The sequence below is a fragment of the Planococcus citri genome, chromosome 2 (genome assembly GCF_950023065.1).
Source record: "Planococcus citri chromosome 2, ihPlaCitr1.1, whole genome shotgun sequence".
In the NCBI taxonomy this organism is placed as follows: Eukaryota; Metazoa; Arthropoda; class Insecta; order Hemiptera; family Pseudococcidae; genus Planococcus; species Planococcus citri.
This window is the reverse complement of record NC_088678.1, coordinates 52,200,948-52,225,523: the sequence shown is the minus strand read 5'-3', so window position 1 is coordinate 52,225,523 and position 24,576 is coordinate 52,200,948. Positions and strand designations below refer to the sequence as shown.

At 36.4% G+C, this 24,576-nt stretch overlaps 2 protein-coding genes across 5 annotated transcripts; both read right to left on the bottom strand.

Moving 5' to 3' along the window:
• Nucleotides 1-596: 596 nt before the first annotated feature.
• LOC135836408 (uncharacterized) lies at nucleotides 597-24,576 on the bottom strand. Of its 4 annotated transcripts, none has more exons than XM_065351227.1 (3): nucleotides 24,108-24,576; nucleotides 2,765-3,041; nucleotides 597-2,644 (listed from the first exon to the last, which is right to left on the bottom strand). In XM_065351227.1, exons 1-3 carry the CDS (start codon nucleotides 24,160-24,162, stop codon nucleotides 1,747-1,749), a joined length of 1,230 nt encoding a protein of 409 aa, XP_065207299.1. In that variant the 5' UTR covers nucleotides 24,163-24,576; the 3' UTR covers nucleotides 597-1,746. The 4 variants fall into 4 exon arrangements, with proteins under 4 accessions (XP_065207299.1, XP_065207298.1, XP_065207297.1 ...); XM_065351226.1 differs by lacking the exon at nucleotides 24,108-24,576 and adding an exon at nucleotides 3,154-3,323 and having other exon boundaries at nucleotides 627-2,644; XM_065351225.1 differs by lacking the exons at nucleotides 597-2,644; nucleotides 2,765-3,041 and adding exons at nucleotides 11,426-12,749; nucleotides 12,856-13,132 and having other exon boundaries at nucleotides 24,108-24,300.
• Nucleotides 4,481-10,866, bottom strand: LOC135836409 (arabinose-proton symporter-like). The gene is made up of 5 exons (XM_065351230.1): nucleotides 9,817-10,866; nucleotides 9,415-9,692; nucleotides 6,831-9,343; nucleotides 5,779-6,055; nucleotides 4,481-5,655 (listed from the first exon to the last, which is right to left on the bottom strand). The coding sequence occupies exons 2-3, from the start codon at nucleotides 9,624-9,626 to the stop codon at nucleotides 8,287-8,289; spliced, it is 1,269 nt and encodes a 422-aa protein (XP_065207302.1). The 5' UTR covers nucleotides 9,627-9,692; nucleotides 9,817-10,866; the 3' UTR covers nucleotides 4,481-5,655; nucleotides 5,779-6,055; nucleotides 6,831-8,286.

Sequence of the window (24,576 nt, the reverse complement as noted above, 5' to 3'; positions counted from 1 at the left end):
TACAGGCGAAGCACAGGAGCGAAGCGAGGGTGCGAGTAGTTCAAGCGAAGCACAGAACATGAAAAATATACATTTACAGGTGGTAATTGGGCGAAGCCCAAGGGGGTGCAGGGGGGACGAAGTCACCCCAAACACAGGCGAAGCACAGGAGCGAAGCGAGGGTGCGAGTAGTTCAAGAGCCCTGAATGTTTCTTGCACAAAAATTTGGCTCTTACGTAGCGGCAGACTGCTACGACTTTTTTAAATTTATTTTTTCCATTGTTGAAAAACTCGGTCTGAGGCGGGCTTCTCAATTTTCAAAAATTTGAAAAAATCTAACTTCGAAGCAAAATTTTCAAAATTTAAAAGTTTTAAGTTCTAACACTTTTTAAAAGTCTCTTTTGAGTAAAATTAACTCTCATGAGGATATTGACCCCATCCCTAGAAAAACAAGTCAATCCCCTAGAATAGTTGAAATTCGTATTTTACATTTTTCAGCTATTTTAAGGAGTCAGCTTGATTTTCAATGGAGGGGACTAAAATCGTCACGAGAGTTTATTTTAATCAAAAGAGACTTCTTAAAGATAACAGAACTTGAAATTTTAAAATTTTGCAGTGAATTTGTATTTTATAACATTTTTGAAAATTGAGCGGCCCACTATACAGCCCGAGTTTTTTGAAAACAGAAAAAATAAAAAAATAGGGAATTATTTTCTCACCAGAGGTCACCACTTCGGGGGGTCAGGAGGAAGTATCAACCTAGAAAAAAGATCATTTCAATCGCTTAAAATTTCTACATTATGTTGTTTGGATTTCAAAGCTTTTTATTTTCTCAAGTGATCTTTAGTTATGACCTTGAAAATGTAGGTACATTTGTGCTGAAAAATTTAAAAAGAACTTCAAAACTGTGCTAGAAATTGTGATTTAATTTCTCAAACATTTTTACAACAAATTTTATAACACTTGAAGCTACCTGTTTATAAAACAAACGGTAAAATAATTGGGTACGTATTGGTAAAATTAAGTGAAAGTTGAGCCATTGCGTTTTCAAACAATTTTCAATATCACCCAAAGTACCTATTTAATAATCCTCTTCCCCCTCCCCTTCAACTCAATGAGCCTAACATACCACCATGTTGAAATAAGCCGTTCAGTCAGTTAAAAAAGTATCTACCTACCTACTTATGGATATAAATTTTGAGAATTTTTTTCAACATTTGAGGTGTTGGATGATTTCAATTCCTCCTTGAATTTCTCTTGTAAATCTGTAAGGAACGTGCCACGACCTTCCGGTAGGAGATAATATATAACTAAATATAGGACAATCGAATTAACAGATAAAACTATGTACATTAAATATAGATGAGAGTGAGCTTTGATGAAATTGAAGAGTGATATTCCAAAACTCGCTTTGTCCATTTTTATCAAAGTTGGGTTTTCAGTGGTACCTGGTAGATGAAGTATTAACTCACATTCCCACATCATTAACCTACCAAAATGAGGTGTTAAACTCACCTAAATAGCCAATTCACTAAAAATTTAAAAAAAAAATAATGTTCCAAAACGCGCTTTGTCCATTTTTATTGAACTTTTTTTCAGCAGTATTTAGTGGATGAAATGTATACCTACACTCCTACATCATAAATCCACCCAAATAAAGTGCTAAACTCGCCTAAAAAGCCAATTTACCCGTTTAAAGGGAAACTGTTTTTCCTCTCTCCTGAAAAGTTGTGAAAATGGACAAAGCGAGTTTTGGAATATCACTCTTCAATTGTATAATTGATACATAACTATTAGGGCCAACGCCTGACTTATAACTCCGAGTGATCCACAAAATCCCTTCACCGCCTGAGGATAAAGTTCAGATTTTATGGCGCTGTTTATCGGTTGCACAGAAGCACCGAAACACAACACTAATGATAAATTGCTCACGATGAAGATCCACTTGAAAACTTGTTCGGGCTGATTTTCGAAATCAAAGAAACTAATAAATGAGCAGAATGCATTGACTATGGCCATAGTGGCAGCACCTATCATGAATATACTTCTGCGTGGAAACTTATCGATATAAAATACTGTACCAAAGGCCATAAAAAAATAAAGGATTTGAATAATCAAAGGGTAGTATTTTTTAGGAACGTAGTCGTTGGATGGATATATTGCAGTTATGTAAGTTGCAATTAAAGCTCCTCCGGTGAACATTGAAAAAAAATTTAATAACGTTCCGGAAAATAATGGTTTTCTAATTGCTTTAGATTTGAGGAATTTTGCCCAACTGACTTGACTCTTACGAATTCGTTCATCTTCGATGTATTTTTTCAATTTTTCAAATTCTTCGTCTATTTCACGTTCACTGTATCCTTTTCTAATTCTTTGAAGGTTGGTTTTAGCTTGTTCCAGTTTTGATACAGTGATTAGAAAACTGGGTGTTTCTGAGACCCACAGCATTGGTAACAAACTTACGGTTGAAAAAAATGCTATGCCCCAGGAAAGTAATTTATACGAGGAAAATAGTGCACTTATAACTCCTGTTAATATTGCTCCAACGTTCATGAAAATTTGGTATATGCTGGTCAGCTGGCCTCGAATTTCTGGTGATGCTATTTCTCCTATTGATGTTAGGGCTGTGGCGTTGACTAGAGCTGTTGCTACTCCTACGATCAATCTGAAGCGGAAAAAAAATGTAATCATGAATTCTGATGGAAAAAGTTACTAGGGATATAAATTGTAATCTCAATTACACTGAAAAATTAATGTAGGTACCCACAACCAGTTTGAATTATACCTTCCTGCATAAATTGTTATTAAAGATGTATCCAATGAAACGCCCAACCATATGAAAAAATGTAAGAAACTAATGGCTATTGTTATTTTCTTCCTTCCGTATTTATCTGCCAAGATTCCTGCCGGTATGGCAAATATGATTCTTCCTAATTCACTGAATGATGCAATCATTGCGCATTGTGTAGACGTCGCATGCACCTCTTGTCCTATCATCATGAAGTATATCGCATTTGGAAGCCAACCATTCCCACATCCCATCATAAATACGTTCATGTACACTTGAAATTGTATAATATTTCCAAAATTATAATTAAATCAAACATACTAATTCAATTTTAACCCAATGCGTTATTGCTTGAAAATATTACGTAGGCCTACCTACTTACTTACCTGGAAGTAAGGCAATGTTTTGCCTCCAATATGCTTGCCCTGGAACTGTACTCATTTTGACTATTGATAAATTTACATTGCGAAAAACTACACCGTAATTTTTGCGATTGACCTTAAACTTATTACTTCGAATCGCTGAACTTGATTCTCGTTAATGAATTATAATTTATTTTTTATTGAGTGGTTTCACTTTACTTGGTGCGTTGCGATTTTTTTTTCACCTAATCTTATCTTCAAACTTATAGATGAGTACCTGATCATATTGTACATATGATTTCGAGTAGGCAATTTATCGTTGGAGGGTTATTCCATGTCAATTCGACCAAAAAAACAGATGCAATTTTCCATTTTATGTCTGTCGATTTTGCTCATTTTTTTACATAATCTATCCAGTATCCATCCATAAACACACCATCAGTTCCCACCCTCCTTGAGGGGGTGGATGGGGAGGGGGAGCTCTCTTTGTTTGTGAAAGTTCCCAAATTACGTATTCCATTTTGAAGGCTTTCCATTTCGTCGCTATGAAACAAAGCTCAAAATTAATTTTACTGTTCGAAAGGACATTTGAATCTGATTCGAAAACGATCATCAAAGTGTTCATGAATTGAAATTCGAACTTTCAAGCTGAAAGTTCAATTTCAAAATGATGCTATACTTATGAGCAAGCTACACCTAATTGATAACTTAAAATTACGCAAAAATGACCACATAAATGTGAGTTTTTATGCTGTTTCAAGATACTTATTCGATTTTCAAAATGGGCATTCTCGCGATAGAGAGAGCTACACGTGTCCCCTCACTCAACTTTAGGCAGAAATTTTTTAAAAAAGTGACTGTGTGATGCATCAATTGATATATTTTCGGGAGTGCTGAACACGAATATGACCTCAGCTTTTCGATTGAGCTTCATCTAAAGCCCCTAGAACCCCCAATTCTCTCCCCTTCCCTTCCCTTCCCTTCCCCTCCAAAAAATGAAAATTTCAAAAAAAAAGTGTTTGGGCGATGTGATATGAAAGGCTATGTTTTCGGAGGTACTGCACACAAATATGACATTTGTTTTTTGATTGGAAATCATCTAAGGCCTCACAGCTAAACTCCTTCTTCTGAGTCAAATCTCCCAAAAAAATGTTTCAGTGATGTGGTACATAGAATGGTATGTTTTTGAGGGCGCACATTACGAATACGAGTTTCGTTTCATTGATTGAGACTCATTTGAGTTCCCTAACGCTGCAGTGCTCCAGCACTAAGAGAACATGAGTGTATCTTCTAAAGACCCTTACTGATTTTTAAATACGACTTTCAACTCAAAAAAATTCATCCATCCAAAAACATAATACTTTGGTATAATTACTAAATACATTCATTTTGGAATAACTTACACAATTTAAAATGACTAGGTATAGGTAGGTATTGTAGTGTATTAAATATGTACATTTTTTTCAACATGGGAAATGTTTTGTGATTTTGATTCTACTTTGAATTTTTCTTGTAGATCTGCAAGGAATTTTCCACGACCTTCGGGTAAGAGGAAATATATGACTAAATATAGCACAATCGAATTGACAGACAAAATTATGTACATCAAGTAAATATGGAAATGAGTATTAATAAAACTGTATAACTGAAAAGTGACTGTTGTAGCTAATGCGTGGCTCATGACTCCAAATGATACACAAAATCCTTTCACCGCCTGAGGATAAAGTTCAGCTTTGATAGCGCTGTTTATTGGTTGGACCGAAGCACCAAAGCACGATATCAGTAATAAATTACACATCATAAAGATCCATTTAAAAATTTGTTCGTTTTCGTAGTCGAAGTGACTGATAAATGCACAAGTCGCATTTAATACTGCCATCGTTGCAGCACCAACCATAAATATTGTTCTACGTGGAAATTTATCAATATAAAACGTTGTGTTGATAGCTATTAAAAGATACAGTACTTGAGTAATGAGAGGGTAATATTTTTTAGACACGAATTCATTGGATGGGTATATGGTAGTTACGTAGGTTGCAATTAACACTCCTCCAGTGAGCATGGAAAAAAAATTCAGCAATATTCCAGTTATTAGTGGTTTTCTGATTTCTTTAGATTTGAGAAACTTGACCCAACTAACTTTGACTCTTGCGAGCCTGTTCAAGTTCGATGTATTTTCTCAATTTTTCAAATTCTTCATCTACCTCGTGTTCACTATATCCAGGTCTGATACATTGAAAATTGCTTTTAGCTTGTTCTAATTTAGATATCGTGATAAGAAAACTTGGCGTTTCTGATACCCACAGCATTGGAAGCAGACTGACGATTGAAAAAAATGTGATCCCAAATGCCAGTGACTTGTATGAGCCAAATATTACACTTATGACTGCTGGTAATATTGATCCAACGTTCATGAAAATTTGGTATATGCTAGACAACTTGCCACGAATTTCAGGAGATGCTATTTCTCCCACTGATGTTAAAGCCGTAGCGTTGCCCAGGGCAATGGCCACTCCTATGGCGAATCTGGAAGTGAAAAATGGGCTTGATATAGTTGTGGGGAGGTTAGATAGATACCCACAGCATACCAGTGTGTACAGAAATGTGCAATCATATTAAAAATTATTCATAAAAAAAAATTTGTTATACCTTCCCACATAAATTGTGATCAATGATGTATCCAATGAAATCCCTAACCAAGTGAACAAATTCAAGAAGGCAAGGGTTATGATAATTTTCTTCCTTCCGTATTTATCTGCTAGCATTCCTGCTGGTATGGCAAATATCATTCTTCCAAGCGTACTGAATGACGCGATTAGTGCGCATTGTGAGGAGGTTGCATGCACTTCCTGTTCAACCATTATGAAGTATATTGCATTTGAAAGCCAACCATTTGCACATCCGATCATGAATACATTCGTGAACACTTGGTATTGAAGTAAAAATATATTTTCAAAATACTTATTATAAAAGTAGGTACATCAAAGTTATTCGTCATTAGCAATTATTGAGTACGCCCAGTTGGGTGAAAATCTGCTCTTCTGCCAATAAATACGCGGTAAAGAGCAGTTTAATTGGCGTGTGAAACTTCAACGCGACTTTAAACTGCTGCCATGCAGCAGATTTTACAGTTTTCAAAATCGCGCTTCAATTCACGCGCATAATTTGAAGCGACTTTTTAGGTTGTTACATTTTCTGCACAGCAGAATAAAATTTCTGCTGATAAACACACCACAAGAATATTTTGTAGCGTATTTTTATCGCGTAAAGCCGCTACGCTTCTAAATTATGTGGCGTATTTTTGCACGTTGAAAAAACCAGCCACAAAATACGCTACGCAAATATTTCGTAGCGTATTTAATCGCGTATTTGCTGAAAAACGCGCGTAAATGTGGTATTTTGCGTGTGTGTCATAGGTTAGTATATAAATATTTGTTCTCTTCTACCAAGTTCCGTGGTGGAGTAGGTAGTAAGGAGTCGCTTTCAGATCCGGGGACCCGAGTTCGATCCCCGCTAGTGCCGAAAAATTTTTCAAGAATATTGATCAATGGCAGATTTTTACGCGTAAATAAAATACGCGCCGATTTATGGGCAGAAAAGGCATTGGCGTAAAGTGTTAAATCTCCTGCCCACGTTTTTATGTCGCGTAAGAGCAGATTTTCACCCAACTGGGCGGGATACTTGAAAATGAAAATATTTACCTGGAAGTAAGGCAATGATTTGCTTACGGATTGCTTCACCTGGTACTGTGCTCATTTTAATAGTGTAGGAATTTTGTTAGGTGACGCATTGAAAAAATTTACATCATTCTCTATGAACAAATTACTTACTTCAATTTTCGTTATTGGTTTCATTTTGAATTACTTGACTAACTTTACTTTCATAAGTGAATTGTTTCAATGTGTGTTGTTTTAGTACTACCTAGTACCTAGTACCTACAGCACTGTACGATTTTTTAATCTTATCTTCAGACTTTAGGCAGCAGGTAAATTACATGATTTTAAACAGGCAATTGATCGTTGAAAATCGTATATCTTAATTTGAAATTTGAAAACTCTGCAATGTACCTATCTTTATTCAATGAGTATATTCAGCAGGTATTTTTTATAAAGTGGATTTCATAAGCTTGGTATAGCAGATAAAGTTAAAATCAGGTTGAGAAGCTCAAGTTGAAATAGGTGGTACCGTACCTTAGGTATAAGTGCATTATTTTATTTTTTAATTTTTTTTCTGACAAGGATTACACTTAAATTCAATTAGATAGGTACCTACACTAAGCAACGACTTTGAAATTTTTTTTGTGCTTGGGTTAAAAATGGGATTAATCGATACCTTAGACCATAAAAAGTGGGTTTTTTCAATTTGAGTTGGTTTTGTGATCAGGAGAGACTGTCAATGTTACGAAAATGGCCGTTTTTGCCCTACTTCAAGAGTTCGTAGCGACATCCGTATTGTTTTGCGAAAAAAACCAAGGCCATTTTCGGATTCTACGCACTTTTTTAGGTAAACTCCTTTCCCCGATTTTTGATTTTTGAAATTTCAAGCGCATAAGACTAATTTTTATAAATACGAAAAATTCAATTTGAACTTCGGGTGAAGACAGTTCCACGCCACGAGTACGTGGTGGAGTAACGCCAGCGTCGCGCGCTCTTAGTTTTAAAATATCATACGAATAAGAATCTTCCGCATGCGCTTGAAATTTTAAAAATCAAAAATCGGGGAAAGTAGTTTACTTAAAAAACTGCGTAGAATCCGAAAATGATCTTGGTTTTTTTCGTAAAGCAATACTGATGTCGCTATACAATCTCTTGAAGTAGGGCAAAAACGGCCATAAAACTTTGATCAAATCAAAAAACTAAACTCAACTCTGTTTTTTGTTTGAGGGTACAAAGTATCAATTAAGCCAATTTTTAACTGGAACACAAATTCGCGTTGCCCAGTGTAATTGGTGTTTTTCACCAAAAATGCTGTCTTTTTCTTTTTAGAAAGTTGAAGGACTTTTTTACCTAGCTAAATTTTATTGATTAAATACCTATTCTCAATCTAAATATCTGCTGCCATATGTGCAACCTGGTGGGGAAAAATGATTCGAATCGGGCCACTGTTGTTTAAAAGTACCTAGGTAAACCATATTAGATTTGTAAAATTTTTTCAACGTCAGGAACATTTAATGATTTTGATTCTGCCTTGAATTTCTCTTGTAGATCCGCAAGGAATTTGCCACGACCTTCGGGTAAGAGGAAATATATGACTAAATATAGCACAATCGAATTGACAGATAAAATTATGTACATCAAGTAAAGATGGAAATGAGTTTTGATGAGATTGTATAACTGAAATGTAATTGTTACAGCTAATGCTTGACTCATGGCAGCAAAATGATCCACAGATTCCTTTCACCACTTGGGGATAAATTTCAGATTTTATGGCGCTATTTATCGGTTGCACCGAAGCAGCAAAACATATTATCAATAATAAATTACTCATCATAAAGATCCATTTAAAAATTTGCTCATTTTCATAGTCGAAGTGACTAATAAATGCAGAAATTGCATTGATTACAGCCATTATTGCAGCACCTACCATAAATATTGCTCTACGTGAAAATTTATCAATGTAAAATGTGGTATTGATAGCTATCAAAAGATGAAGCACTTGAATAATCAAAGGGTAATATTTTTTGGGTACGAACTCGTTGGATGGATAGATAGTAGTTACGTAGGTTGAAATTAACACACCTCCGGTGAGAAGTGAAAACAGATTCAATAACGTTCCGATAAATAATGGTTTTCTGATTTCTTTAGATTTCAGAAACTTCACCCAACTAACTTGACTTTTGCGAGTTTGTTCAAGTTCGATGTATTTTCTCAATTTTTCAAATTCTTCATCCACCTCATGTTCACTATATCCAGGTCTGATACTTTGAAGATTACTTTTAGCTTGTTCTAATTTAGATATTGTGATAAGAAAACTTGGCGTTTCTGATACCCACAGCATTGGAAGCAGACTCACTGTTGAAAAAAACGCTATTCCCCACGCCAATGATTTGTATGAGCCAAATATTACACTTATGACTGCAGTTGTTATTGATCCCACGTTCAAAAAAATTTGGTATAAGCTGGTCAACTGACCGCGAATTTCAGGCGATGCTATTTCTCCTATTGATGTTAAAGCTGTGGTGTTGACTAGCGCTATTGCTACTCCTGAAGTGAACCTGAAGTAAAAATATTTTAAATACAAATGTGGGAAGGTTGGAACAATGATTCTTGTTATACCTATACCTACCTTCCTACATAAATTATAATTAAAGATGTATCCAATGAAATGGCCAACCACGTGAAAAAATTCAATAAACCAACGCCAATAATGATTTTCTTCCTTCCATACTTATCTGCTAGCATTCCAGCTGGTATGGCAAATATCATTCTTCCAAGTAGACACGATGACACGATTAGAGTGCACTGAGTGGCTGTTGCTTGCACTTCTTGTTCAACCATTATGAAGTATATCGCATTCGGAAGCCAACCATTATGCACATCCAGTCATGAATACATTCATAAAAGCTTGGTATTTAAAATATTTTCAAAATAGGTATTAGGTATATCAAACTTATTCAATTTGAATAGTTGCATTATTATATAGGTATGGACTTTGAGATGCACATACTTACGTAGGTGTGGTATTTACCTGGAAGTAAGACAATTATTTGCTTCCGGATTGCTTGTCTTGGTACTGTGCTCATTTTTACAACATATGATTACCTATGTTTACTTGTCAAAAAACAATGTAATTTTCTATAAAACAAATCATTTTCATTTTCATTTTTGACCGTATTTCGAATCGCCCACTGAACTTTACCCACGTGAGTGAGCTTTTTCAATGAGTCGGTAGATATGGTTTTACTGCAGTGCTGAGCAATTTTTAATCTTATCAGACTTGAGTGTAGGAAAGTCAAGTACACTATGTTAGTGTCGAAGTTGTCGTTTTTCGTTTTGTTATCGTTTTCTATCAATTCAAGTTTTTTCAAAATTTTCAAATTATAAATACGTATAGGTACGTACATGCCCCTGACCCCATTTTAGATATTGGCCTTAATTAATCCCTCACGGGAGGGGGTTCAAAGATCTTGGGATCACGGTGTAAAAATTTCCATCGCCGTGGTGCATTTCTTTGCTGTTAGAACTGATATTTTGACTTGATAGAAAAAAAATACTTACATTGGATATGCCTACATGATAATTCATCAGAAAATATTTCCTAATATCATAATTTTAAAATTTTTTACACCTTCATTGTCCTCGTCGTGGCTATAAAATGCCCACGGCGAGGACAACACCAATGTATAGGAAAAAATTGTGAAAATGATTAAAATATGGAATTAGAAGATGTTTCTGGAAAAGTTCCATGTACATAAATAATGTACCACGGCGATGGATATTGAATGTGAGACATGATATAATTTCACTCCGTTTTCAATCTTAGACTGGCTAAATCGATGGGTCATTTGAAATGCAAATAACATTTTTATCAATCATCCAAAGCAATGTAGCCATTCATTTCCATCAAAAAATATTTTGAACATGGTAAAAAAAATCTGAAAAATGACCACGGCGATGGACGCTAAAGTCGGGGATAGACTTTGAACCCCCCGTGAGGTCATTTAATAAATGTTTTGAGGTCAGCCAATAACGTCAAGTTGTCTGAAATTTCATTTAAAACAACTTTGTGTACTTACCACCTTTTTTTTTTTTTTTTTTTTTTTTTGTATAAAATGCATATTTTCATCATAAAAACGGGATTGAAAAAAAAAACATGTGCTGAAGTAGACCAGGACTAGGAACGTTTGGCAATTCAAACGATTCCATAGAGGGGAAGGAGGGGGGGTTCAAACAAGTTTGAATGGGTACCTGGGTGATATTGAACCAAGTTGTAGAAAAATCACCAAGGTACGAGTATCTTGTTTACTTATTTTCGAAGAAATTGCAAGAAATTTTCTGGGGACAGAAATAAGCCAGATTTTTGAAAATTACTGATTTTTTAAAATTCACTAAAAATTAGAAAAAGCCCTTCAGCTCCTAAAATTTTGCTATAAATGTATACTTGCGTGCTATTTCCGATTCAGCTTTGTTCAGTTCAAAATTTAGATGTGAGAAAATTATAGATAAGCAAATTGAAAAATCTTTTAGAACTGGGAACTCTTATGCATACAGGGAGGTTGTATGGAATTTTAGCCATTATAATAAGACTAGTCGGTATCTACTGAATATTTGTACCTACAAGAATAAAACAAAACAAAAAATTATGCTGAAATTTATGCACTTGAAGTAGGCAGTAAATATCTATGTACATACATGATTGTTTTTTTGATAGGTACCCACTAAAAAATATAAAAACATTAATTACATGCATATGTATCTAAAAAATCGTTTGTGATGTAGGCTTTGATACCTGAGCAGTCTCACTTTCGTCACAGCCATTTTTTACACTTGAATGCTGAAATACTCGTACGTACATAATAATTTTTCGATATAAGTAATTTCCTTTTCAACCTCTGAAAATGCTAGCTACACGCTGGTAAAGAACCTTCCTTGAATTTCATCTGCAAATCGCTCAGAAATGCTCCACGACCTTCTGGCAGCAAAAAATATACAACCAAATACAACACAATAGAACTCAACGAACATACGGTATACATTAAATAAAGATGAAAATGATCATTAATAAATCTATACAACTGAAATAAAATCACCAAAGATAAAGCTTGACTCATAGTTGCAAGGGACCCGCAAAATCCTTTAATAGCCTGAGGATAAAGTTCCGAATTCAGAGTATTAGTCATGGGCTGTATTGAGGTTCCATAACAAACCAAGACTAAGATATTTCCTAGCGCGAACATCCATTTAAAAACGTCTTCATCTCGATATTCTTCGGTGAAATGATGAGAAATTGCACAAAATGCGTTGATCAACACCATTGCAGAAGCTCCTAATAAAAACATGTACCTGCGAGGGAACTTCTCCACGTACCAAGCAGTGATACCAGAAAGAGCTAGTAAAAGAATTTGATTCGCGAGAGGGTAATATTTTACTGGCACATTATCATTAGATGGGATAATAGCGGTGATATAAAATCTGATGAATTGCGCCCCTGTGAGTAATGCGAAAAAATTCATCAATATACCACTCAATATTGGCTTTCTAATGGATTTCGATTGGATAAATGTTAGCCAATTTAGTTCACTCTTACGAGTTTTTTCATCTTCTATGTATTTCTGTGATTTTTCAAATTCGTTATTTATTTCATCCTCCGGGTATCCTTGTCTAATTTGTTTTAAAATATTTTTAGCTTGTTTCGGTTTCGATACGGCGACCAGGAAGTGTGGTGTTTCTGTAGCCCAGTACATTGATAGAAGGCTAAGAATGGAGAAAAATGTTACACCCCATGCTAAAGTTTTGTATGAAGAAAATAGCACGCTTATGATCGATGGTGCTACTACTCCAACGTTCATGAAGATTTGGTAGATGACGGTCAACGTTCCTCGAATTTCAGGAGATGATATTTCGCCTACTGACATCAATGCTGTTGCGTTTGATAGAGCTTGGGCTGCTCCTATGACGAATCTGAAAAGTTTCTCAGTTTTAATATGTGAGTATGTAGGTAAATCAAATTAATTAGTAGGTCTAGGTACCATATTCTGATTTTTATAGTTCGCATACATCAGCTTACCTTCCTATATAAATTGTGCCAATTGATGTATCGAGTGAAAGTCCCAACCAAGAAAAAAAATTTAAAAAGGCTACACTCAGTACGATTTTCTTTCTCCCATATTTATCAGTTAAAATTCCTGCTGGAATGGCGAATACGATTCTCCCCAGTTCGCTGAATGATGCAATCAGTGCACATTGAAATGAGGTTGCAAACACTTCTTCTCCAGCCGTTATAAATAGTACAGCATTCGAAAACCATCCACTAGAGCAGCCAATCATTAATGTGTTCATGTACACTAAAATTTCAAAGTTTTTGAAGCATTGACGCAAATTTTTCAGAATGAAAATGTTTCAATATCTAAGTACCTATATGTTGTAAAACTTGATAAAGGGAGAGACAAAAATAATATTTCCAATTTCAGTTAGAGATTGAAAAGGCGATGATTGAATGTACCTATTTACTTGAAATTGAATTTTTCAAGTTCACGTTATAAACTCAAATTTTTGGATACAAAGGTAATTTAAAAAAGTCGTAGCAGTCTGCCGCTACGTAAGAGCCAAATTTTTGTGCAAGAAACATTGAGGGCTCTTGAACTACTCGCACCCTCACTTCGCTCCTGTACTTCGCCTGTATTTGGGGGGACTTTGGCCCCCCCTGCACCCCCCTTGGGCTTTGCCCAATTACCTCCTGCAGATGTCTTTTTTTCGTGTTCTGCGCTTCGCTTGAACTACTCGCACCCTCGCTTCGCTCCTGTGCTTCGCCTGCATTTGGGGGGGACGTTGACCCCCCAACACCCCCCATGGGCTTCACCCAAATCACTCCTTCCGCGATTTCTTTCTTCTGTTAGCGGGGGGACAAGTCCCCCCTGCACCCCCTTGGGCTTTGCCCAATTACCTCCTACTGATATGTTTTTTTCGTGTTCTGCGCTTCTCTTGACAGGGTGTCTAACAAAATTTCAAAATGAAAAAATAGGACTTTTATAGGACTTTTAGCAGGACTTTCAGCAGGTCATTTTTCCAGCATTACTGTGGAATTTTGTAATGTATGGGGGGGGGGAGTGTCAAAATTTATATTCAAGTTTTTAGCGACAGGAATTTTAGTGGAACTTTTATGAAAGTGGCACCAAGAACGGGCAGATAATCAAATTTTGAAAAATGGGACTAAACCTTCGTGCCTCTCCTATGGGATTTGGTGAATGGCATTTGTGTTTGGAAATTTTGTTTCGGGGGCCCTATGCGTCATACCAAGTTTTGATGCATCTACATAATAAAATGAGGTTTACTTGCAGTTTTCTATTTGACTATTTTGTAAAATTATGGGAGATGTTGCCCCAAACGTGTGAACTTTTCACTGGGGTGCTTTCGACTTTCGAAATTGGTATTTTTCAAGAGGGGGAGGCATGCAGTGGGCGAGGCAAAACTTTACATTCAAATTTTTCGTTTATCCAATGTCTTTAAACATCCCAAGATTATTTTCAAGCAAGCGTACGTCGAAAAGGTAATTTTATCATTACAATTTTTGATGTATTTAGGTTCTTGTCAATGTAATGAAATTTGGTGAATAAAAAACTTGTTTCAAAATAACAAATTTTTAAAAAATGTAAAAAAATTAATGGAAAATTTGGAAAAAAGCACAAATTTTTCGAATGTTTTGCTTCAAAATTTTAAAATTTGAATTATGATTTTTTTGAAAATTTAAGATTGGAAAACAAAAGCTAACGGGCCCGAGGGAAGCGAGGGCAAAAGCTTTAGAAATTCAGTATTTTGAGAGGTATAAAAACGATGTTTTTTTGAGTGATAAGTTACCCATATTTTGCTACAAAATCTTAAAATTTAAATGATGATTCAACACCCCAATTCAACAAAAAGAAAAGAAAAATTCAAACTTGAAAAAGAAAAGCAAACAAACCCGAGTGAAGCAAGGCTAAAAGTTTTCAAAAATTCATGTTTTGCTGAGAAGTAAAAAGAAATCGGTAATTTGGTAAAGAAGGAGGAGTTTATCTTCTGATTCAAACTTTGAACATTTCTTGAATTTGAACAAGAAGTTACATATTGGGAAAAGTAAAAGCAAACAGCCCGAGCGAAGCGAGGGCAGAAGCTCTCAAAAATGTGTGATTCAAGTTCTACAAAAGTCGACAAATCAGCTCTCTTCTACAAGTTCAAAATTCCGGAAAGAAAGGGGGAAAAATTGAAAATTTGAAAAAGTCATATTGAAAAAAATAGGACTTTTGGATAAAATTGTTGAAAAATAGGGCACTAAAAGGACAAAAAGGTGTCATAGGCAAATAAAAGGACTTTTATAGAATATATAGGATAAATAGGAGTGTTAGACACCCTGCTTGAGCTACTCGCACCCTCGCTTCGCTCCTGTGCTTCGCCCAAATCACTCCTTCCACGATTTCTTTCTTATGTTAGCGGGGGGACTCTGTCCCCCTGCACCCCCCTTTGGCTTCGCCCAACTCTCTCCTTCCGCTGTTTTCTTCCTATATTCGCGGGGGGACTCCGTCCCCCCTGCACCCACCCTCGGGCTTCACCCAACTCTCTTTTTCCTCCTTCAAAAAATGTGGTAACAAACCTGTCTTGACCCTGAAACAGGTCAAATGGGGGTGGAAGGTTGAAACTGGCAAAAGGCACTTCGGGCACATCCCCCAACTGTACTGTGAAAATTCGGACCTTGTAAGTCAATTTGGAGGGGCTGTAGGCTTGGCTAAAGGTCAAAATTTTCAAAAAACACAATAAATGGATGAAAAAATCCACTTTTTTGACCCTGGACAGGGGTCAAATGAGGTTGGAAGGTTGAAACCTGCAAAAGGCACTTCGGGTACACCCTCCCAATGTACTGTGAAAATTTGGACCTTCTAGGTCAATTTGGAGGGGCTGTAGGTCTGGCTAAATGTCAAAAAACACGCAAAAATCCACTTTTTTGAACCTGGAGAGGGGTCAACTGGGGGTTGGAAGGTTGAATCCTACAAAAAGCATTCAAGGGGCACCCTCTTATTGTATGCTGAGAATTTGGACCCCCTAGCTCAATTTTAGTGGTGAGGGGGTCAAAAATAGGGGTAAAATGTGGTTTTTTTGCCCAACTAAAATGGAGTGGGGATGACCTAGGAAGCTGAAATTTGGATATGTTGATCACAATAGGGGTACTGACCAATGGTATGAATTTGGACCCTTTTCATTCATTTGGGGTCATATTATGCTCCTCCAAAAAAATGACCTTTCTGTAAAAATGGGGTTGGACGGTTGAAACATGCAAAAGGCACTTCGAGTATATCCTCCCATTGTACTGTAAAAATTTGGACCCTCTCGGTCAATTTGGAGGGGCTGTAGGCTTGGCTAAATGTTGAAATTTTCAAAAAAACACGTTAAATGGATGAAAAAATCCACTTTTTTGACCCTGGAGAGGGGTCAAATGAGGTTGGAAGGTTGAAACCTGCAAAAGGCACTTCGGGTACATCCTCTTAATGTACTGTGAAAATTTGGACCCTCTAGGTCAATTTGGAGGGGCTGTAGGCTTGGCTAAACGTCAAAAAACACGCAAAAATCCACTTTTTTGACCCTGGAGAGGGGTCAAATGGGGTTGGAAGGTTGAAACCTGCAAAAAGCACTCAAGGAGCACCCTCTCATTGTATGCTGAAAATTTGGACTCCTAAGGTCAATTTTAGGGGTGAGGGGGTCAAAAATAGGGGTAAAATGTGGTTTTTCTCACTTAAAATGGGGTGGGGATGACCTAGGAAGCTGAAATTTGGATATGTTGATCACAATGGAGGTATTGACCTATGGTATGATTTTGGACCTTTTTCGTTCATTTGGAGTCATATTATGCCCCTCCAAAAAATTGATCTTTCTGTAATTTTCAACTATGACCCTTGAAACTTCGGAAGTCAATTCTAGGTCCTAAATGAACCCCATTTCCCAAGTTTGACCTTATTTGATCAATTAGAACACGTTCCAGGTCATAAAATGTAAAAATTCAAGTTTCGGTGAAACTTAGATATAAATAAACATATAAATAAATATTCTAGGGGGTAAACTCGTAACTTTTTTATAGATTAACCAGCAAACTCATAACGTTTTGACAAACTCGTAACCTTTTTAGGACGTGACTTTTCGATGAGGTGCCATATGAATCTACAAGGTGTGGGGAGTCTACTGGCAAAGTTTGAGCAGGGACGTGAGATTGCCGTTTATACACTTTCTCTTTTGACTCAATTTTGAGTTCATAGCCTAAGTATTATGTACAAGGACATGAGGAAAAGGTGTTTATTGCCAAGAATCATTTTTTACGTTGTTTACGTTCTTTTTGGTGATTTTGGTGGTTGAAGATGTCCTCTTTCACATGGCGTGGTCGAAAATCGTCTAAAATAAATTTTTGACTGCTCAATTTTAATTTAGAGTTGATTATACAGGTCCGAATTTTCGTGTTTTTCAGTCTAAACAGTGATTTTATGGGAAAAGTATGCATCCTAGGAAAAAAATGCAATGAAGGAAATTGTAGAGAATAAAATTTTCTTTCTGCTTAGAGCTGGTTATTTTTCTGTGGGATGCTTTGTTAAAAAGCTATTTGCGAAAAACAGAGACGTAAGGGACTTTTAAAAAAAAGCTTTTCTGAAAAATTGATGTTTCGGCAATGAGATACCTCTCCACAGGTCACCCAAAAATCAAGTTAACGAATATAACGCGGCCTAACATCGAGTACTATCAGGCCTATGGGGTGACGCGTCGAGCGCATGCACAGCAACGAAGTTATAGGTGGGACGTGAGTTTGTATTTTATACAAAACGTTATGAGTTTACCTGTATGCGGCTATATATATATAGATATGCAAACGGTACCTCTAGGTCACCTTTTATATACTCATGCGTTCTCTTCGTCACCGAATTCGGTGACGGAGGCGTTTTGCCGGTGACGAAGACGTTTCCCTGTGTATAACAAGTCCAAACGGATTGTTTTCCCCTGAAACGTAAAAGGGGAAAAGTTTGTCCGGTGACGAAAAGGTCATGTATACACCTACTGTATACAGATTTTAAAAATTTTGTTCCATCAACACTGACATACCCTCGACGTCACCGTATATAAACAGTACCTTTTGGTCACCGCTTTTTAAATGCTTCCAGTTGTGTTATATTTTTGTATTCGTAGCCAGCACAGTTGCAATCTATTAGGCAAGGCAGCAGGTGACAATTTGGTATAGTCAATATATTTTTAAATACACAAGGTCACGGAAGAGATCAGTTTATAATCGGAGGCAAATTGGTACCATTCTCGTAAATTTTTTTTGTATAAGCTTAAAGCATGTAAATCAAGTGGGGAAAAGAGTATAAGCACTATTACAACTGTGCTGGTTACGAATATGAAGTAAATACACCTCCGGAGGCATTTTAAAGCCTGGTGACCAAAAGGTACTGTTTATGTACGGTGACGTCGAGGATACTTAGGTCCATATATATATATATATATTTGCTCGCGACCAGACATGTCAACTATGCTTGGCATATATGCAGAAAAGTGAACAAAATTTTAAAATTGGTATAATTCCTGTTCTAAATCACTTATTAAAATTTTATTTGCAGATTCAGTCTAATATTAAAAAAATCTATGTTTTGAAAAAAGGAATCAGATTTTTAGGCTAAATTTTGAAGAAAATTTTTGAAAATGGAGTCAAAGTAATTTGAATTTTGAGAAAGTTAAGACACCAAAAGAAAGCTTAAACGGCATAAAAATTTTTGATGTTTTCAAATTTTCCATAGGCCAATAAAATACTGAAAAATTTCAAGTCAAATTTGTTGTCCTGTACATTCAGGATCGATGAATTTGCATACATCTCCACCAGCACATCACATTCTACTCACTACAAATTGACTGTAGGCCCTGTGTTCGTCCTCGCGCCTTGATTTCTAAGCCATGCGCCCTCTGGTGGAAGTTTCTGAAAACTCATAGTTGACTTGTATAGTAAAATTAACCCATGACTTGTCAACTATAGTTGAGAAGTTGGTCAGTCCACTTGTATAGTAAAATTAACCCATTCAATAGTTGACATGTCTGGATACTAATACCTATATATATATAAAAACTGACACACCGGGAATCGTCTAGTTTGAGCTCAAAACGTCGAGAACTATCAAAATTTTTCATCCCCGACCTTTTTATCCAAAGTTGGGCCTACCGCAATAGCCATCATTTTTTACAAAAATTTGGCTAAAAATGATCCTTATTAAAAAAATAAATAAAAAAAAACTAATATCCACAAAGAAGATCATCATAATTCATAACTTTTTGTCTATACCTTTAATCCTGTGGGTGCAGTTCGAAGAATTCAAAAAAATAAGGAAGAAAAAGTAGGTAAGTACCTACACTTCTTTCTCTTTTTTTCTTTCAAGGTTGCATATTTCCGATAATTTCAAAAATAAGCTTACTAAAAATGCACTTAGAATATTTTTTGCTATAGGAAAGAACATAATTATTCCAGTGAAAACAGGTGAAATGGCGTTGTCCTCAGATTTTAAAATACCCAGTGGAAGTTGTTCTTTATGGTCTACAATACCCCTATGATGAAATTTTCGGATCGCTATACCTTATCTCTAACCCCTGAACAATTTTCAAAAATGTGAAAAACTTTTTTTTCACGACACCCCCCTCCCCCTAGTCAATTTTAGTTGACCAATTTTTCTCTCGGAAAACATTTTAAAATATGCCCAAACACAAGAATTATCATCAACTCGAATTTGGTTATGACAAAATTGGCGACATTTTTCCATGTTTTATAATTTTACAATATCAAAAAAAAATTAAATCGTGTCATTTTGGGAACCACTGAGCCACATTTACGATAGCCAACCATGATATTTCGAATTGATATTATTCTAGAAATTAATTTCAGTCCGGCTGGCTATCCGGAAAAACGATTACGCGGTTCTCAAAATACGTTAAATTTTTTTAATTGAATTAAAAATTTTAAAACATGGAAAAATCTACAAGATTCAAATTTGAGTTGATGACGTAATTGGGACGTCGTTTACGAGACAATTTTTCGATTAAAATTGACAACTTTGGACGGGGAACGTCTTGTAAAAAAATTGATTTTCGCATTTTAGAAAGTCTTTTACAGAGATGAAAAATTCTGAGAAATTTTTCAAAATATTTTCGGAGTAAAAAGATTTTATGAAAATGTTCTTTTCTGTCATCACTATTTTAAAAAAAATTTTAAATAGCGTCCACGCGATTGAAGATGGAGGTAAAAAGTGGTGATGATATTTTTAGTTAGGACTACAAATATTTTCCAACAAGATGCTGGTATCACATTATTAGCCAAATTTTTGTAAAAAATGATGGCTATTGCGGTAGGCCCAACTTTGGATAAAAAGGTCGGGGATGAAAAATTTTGATAGTTCTCGACGTTTTGAGCTCAAACTAGACGATTCCCGGTGTGTCAGTTTTTATATATATATATATGTTCACGACAGCACACTTATGAACCCATGTATGGGTTAATCTTGCATAAGAAGTGAACCAGTAGGTTTACCAGCCTGGCTCACTTTGTAAAGGCTAAAGTTACATAACAAGTGAGCCACCTGTTTCAAACTAGTTTTGTCAAAGTTAGCTGCGCGCACCAAATGTTTCTCAGAGACGTTCGCTAGATGTAGTACTAACATGAGGCCTATAGAATGGGAAGTACTGGTCGGCATACCCAAAGCCCTGTTGAAATTGGGTATGCACGATGATAAATTTGACTAATGATTTTTCTGCATTTTATTGCTCTATGGGAATACTGTTGATACCAAAAATTTTGATGTGGTTCAGACTTTTTGACAACCAAGCAATTTTCACAAAATTCAATATAGTTCAAAAAATTTTTAAATTTTTTTGAAAAAATTTTCTCCAAAAATTTTTTATTCTGTTTCTTGATACAGATAAATTATATATTTCAATGACTGTGCAATTAGAATTTCGATTAGTTAATTAGAACAGAAATTGAAAATGATTTTAAAAATTTAGAAATTTTGAAAAATTGGCTCATAAGCCTGCCGCGATGCCTATATATATATTTATATGTTTATCTATATCTAAGTTTCACCGAAACTTGAATTTTTACATTTTATGACCTGGAACGTGTTCTAATTGATCAAATAAGGTCAAACTTGGGAAATAGGGTTCATTTAGGACCTAGAATTGACTTCCGAAGTTTCAAGGGTCAAAGTTGAAAATTACAGAAAGGTCAATTTTTTGGAGGGGCATAATATGACTCCAAATGAACGAAAAAGGTCCAAAATCATACCATAGGTCAATACCTCCATTGTGATCAACATATCCAAATTTCAGCTTCCTAGGTCATCCCCACCCCATTTTAAGTGAGAAAAACCACATTTTACCCCTATTTTTGACCCCCTCACCCCTAAAATTGACCTTAGGAGTCCAAATTTTCAGCATACAATGAGAGGGTGCTCCTTGAGTGCTTTTTGCAGGTTTCAACCTTCCAACCCCATTTGACCCCTCTCCAGGGTCAAAAAAGTGGATTTTTGCGTGTTTTTTGACGTTTAGCCAAGCCTACAGCCCCTCCAAATTGACCTAGAGGGTCCAAATTTTCACAGTACATTAAGAGGATGTACCCGAAGTGCCTTTTGCAGGTTTCAACCTTCCAACCTCATTTGACCCCTGTCCAGGGTCAAAAAAGTGGATTTTTTCATCCATTTAACGTGTTTTTTTGAAAATTTCAACATTTAGCCAAGCCTACAGCCCCTCCAAATTGACCGAGAGGGTCCAAATTTTTACAGTACAATGGGAGGATATACTCGAAGTGCCTTTTGCATGTTTCAACCGTCCAACCCCATTTTTACAGAAAGGTCATTTTTTTGGAGGAGCATAATATGACCCCAAATGAATGAAAAGGGTCCAAATTCATACCATTGGTCAGTACCCCTATTGTGATCAACATATCCAAATTTCAGCTTCCTAGGTCATCCCCACTCCATTTTAGTTGGGAAAAACCACATTTTACCCCTATTTTTGACCCCCTCACCACTAAAATTGAGCTAGGGGGTCCAAATTCTCAGCATACAATAAGAGGGTGCCCCTTGAATGCTTTTTGTAGGATTCAACCTTCCAACCCCAGTTGACCCCTCTCCAGGTTCAAAAAAGTGGATTTTTGCGTGTTTTTTGACATTTAGCCAGACCTACAGCCCTTTCAAATTGACCTAGAAGGTCCAAATTTTCACAGTACATTGGGAGGGTGTACCCGAAGTGCCTTTTGCAGGTTTCAACCTTCCAACCTCATTTGACCCCTGTCCAGGGTCAAAAAAGTGGATTTTTTCATCCATTTATTGTGTTTTTTGAAAATTTTGACCTTTAGCCAAGCCTACAGCCCCTCCAAATTGACTTACAAGGTCCGAATTTTCACAGTACAGTTGGGGGATGTGCCCGAAGTGCCTTTTGCCAGTTTCAACCTTCCACCCCCATTTGACCTGTTTCAGGGTCAAGACAGGTTTGTTACCACATTTTTTGAAGGAGGAAAAAGAGAGTTGGGTGAAGCCCGAGGGTGGGTGCAGGGGGGACTCCGTCCCCCCACGAATATAGGAAGGAAACAGCGGAAGGAGAGAGTTGGGCGAAGCCAAAGGGGGGTGCAGGGGGGACAGAGTCCCCCCGCTAACATAAGAAAGAAATCGTGGAAGGAGTGATTTGGGCGAAGCACAGGAGCGAAGCGAGGGTGCGAGTAGCTCAAGAGAAGCGCAGAACATGAAAAAAAGATATCAGTAGGAGGTAATTGGGCAAAGCACAAGGGGGTGCAGGGGGGACTTGTCCCCCCGCTAACAGAAGAAAGAAATCGCGGAAGGAGTGATTTGGGTAAAGCCCATGGGGGGTGTTGGGGGTCAACGTCTCCCCAAATGCAGGCGAAGCACAGGAGCGAAGCGAGGGTGCGAGTAGCTCATGAGAAGCGCAGAACACGAAAAAAAGACATTAGCAGGAGGTAATTGGGCGAAGCCCAAGGGGGGTGTACCCCAACACAGGCGAAGCACAGGAGCGAAGCGAGGGTGCGAGTAGTTCAAGCGAAGCGCAGAACACGAAAAAAAGACATCTGCAGGAGGTAATTGGGCAAAGCCCAAGGGGGGTGCAGGGGGGGCCAAAGTCCCCCCAAATACAGGCGAAGTACAGGAGCGAAGTGAGGGTGCGAGTAGTTCAAGAGCCCTCAATGTTTCTTGCACAAAAATTTGGCTCTTACGTAGCGGCAGACTGCTACGACTTTTTTGTTTAAATTATCTTGAAATTTTAGCCCACAATATCTAAGGCCTGAAAAAATCTAATTTTGGGTATCAAATATGAATTCTCTTCCATCGAATAAGCTGAATTTGTTTCAGAAAATTAATGACAGGTAGAATGAAGTTTCAAAACTTTTCCAGACATTCATAATTGCATAATACATACTTAATCCTTATATATTAAAAGAATTTTAAGTTGTTGAAAACGTGAAAAACCTGGTGACAATCCGCCAGCCTCTCCTACTGAACCGATTTTGCTCAATTTTTTTTAAAAATATTCCTTATCACATGTAGATGTGTTATGAAACATTTAGAATCCAAAATTATTCATTTTGAGCACAAAAAATTTAAAAAAATGCATTTTTTTGAACAATTTTAACTTCGATTTGCGGCCAAATATTTTAATTTGCTAGGTATTTTTTTTATTCAACATGGATGTCAAAATAGGGCTTTATACGAGTAGGATCGATGAAGTTGATTTTAGCATTCATATTCACTTTAACCTCGAAATGAACCATCCAAAGAGAGTTTCGAAATGAACCCTCAATTTGGGGAGAGGGTGCAAAACGTGCAATTTCGAAAAATTAAATGTTGGTGTCGAAATAGGGGTTTTTAGGGTCGCTAAAGTCGATTTTAGCATTCATATCTCCGCCTTAATCTCGATATAAGCTCAAAAAGGGAGCGGTGCGAAACATAAAATTTAAAAAATTCAATCAGGATATCAAGTAAAACATAAAAAAAAGAAAAAATTATATAATAAATGTGAATTTAAACAACGAAAATTGAACGACATCTAAACAAAAAAAAACTGAAATTGAATTGTAAACTGGAAACTAAAAATGGAAACCTTGAGAGGAAGAATTTTTTACATTGGAGAAAACCGTTGCCAGTTCATCAACAATTTTGAACTTTCAGGGGAAATATTTTCAACTTTTTTGAGGGGGAGGGGCGCAATCCGGGGTTGGGGCTGCGGAGCAGCCCAGGGGGCGGACTCCCTAGTAATCAATTGAACAAAATTTACCTGGAATCAAAGCAATGATTTGTCTGCGAACTGCTCCTCTGGGCACTTTCCCCATTTTTTGAACTCAATAGCGGCGGTGACAAAATCTTCCTGCAACTGTTGAACATGGTATGAAATTATTGTATGTACCTATTTGACTCGTCATGTTCTATTTTGAATCTCGTCTCATGGTATTTTTCATTTTATATGTAGTTGTGACATCATTGTGAGATTTTTTATTTTATTTAATCTAATCTTCGGTTGTACCTACCTACACCTCTTTTTCACATTTATGTACATGTTTACAGAGTGTTACGGAGACAAATAAATACAATAGGTACCTACTTACACTAATCAAAATATTTTCTGAATTTAAGTTAATCATTCTAGTGAGCTTGTAAATTTTCGCAAATTTTCGCAAGTTGAAATTTCTTAGTAGATGTTGTTTGCAAGTTTCATTCAACGAAATAAATGCTAGAGTATCAGATTG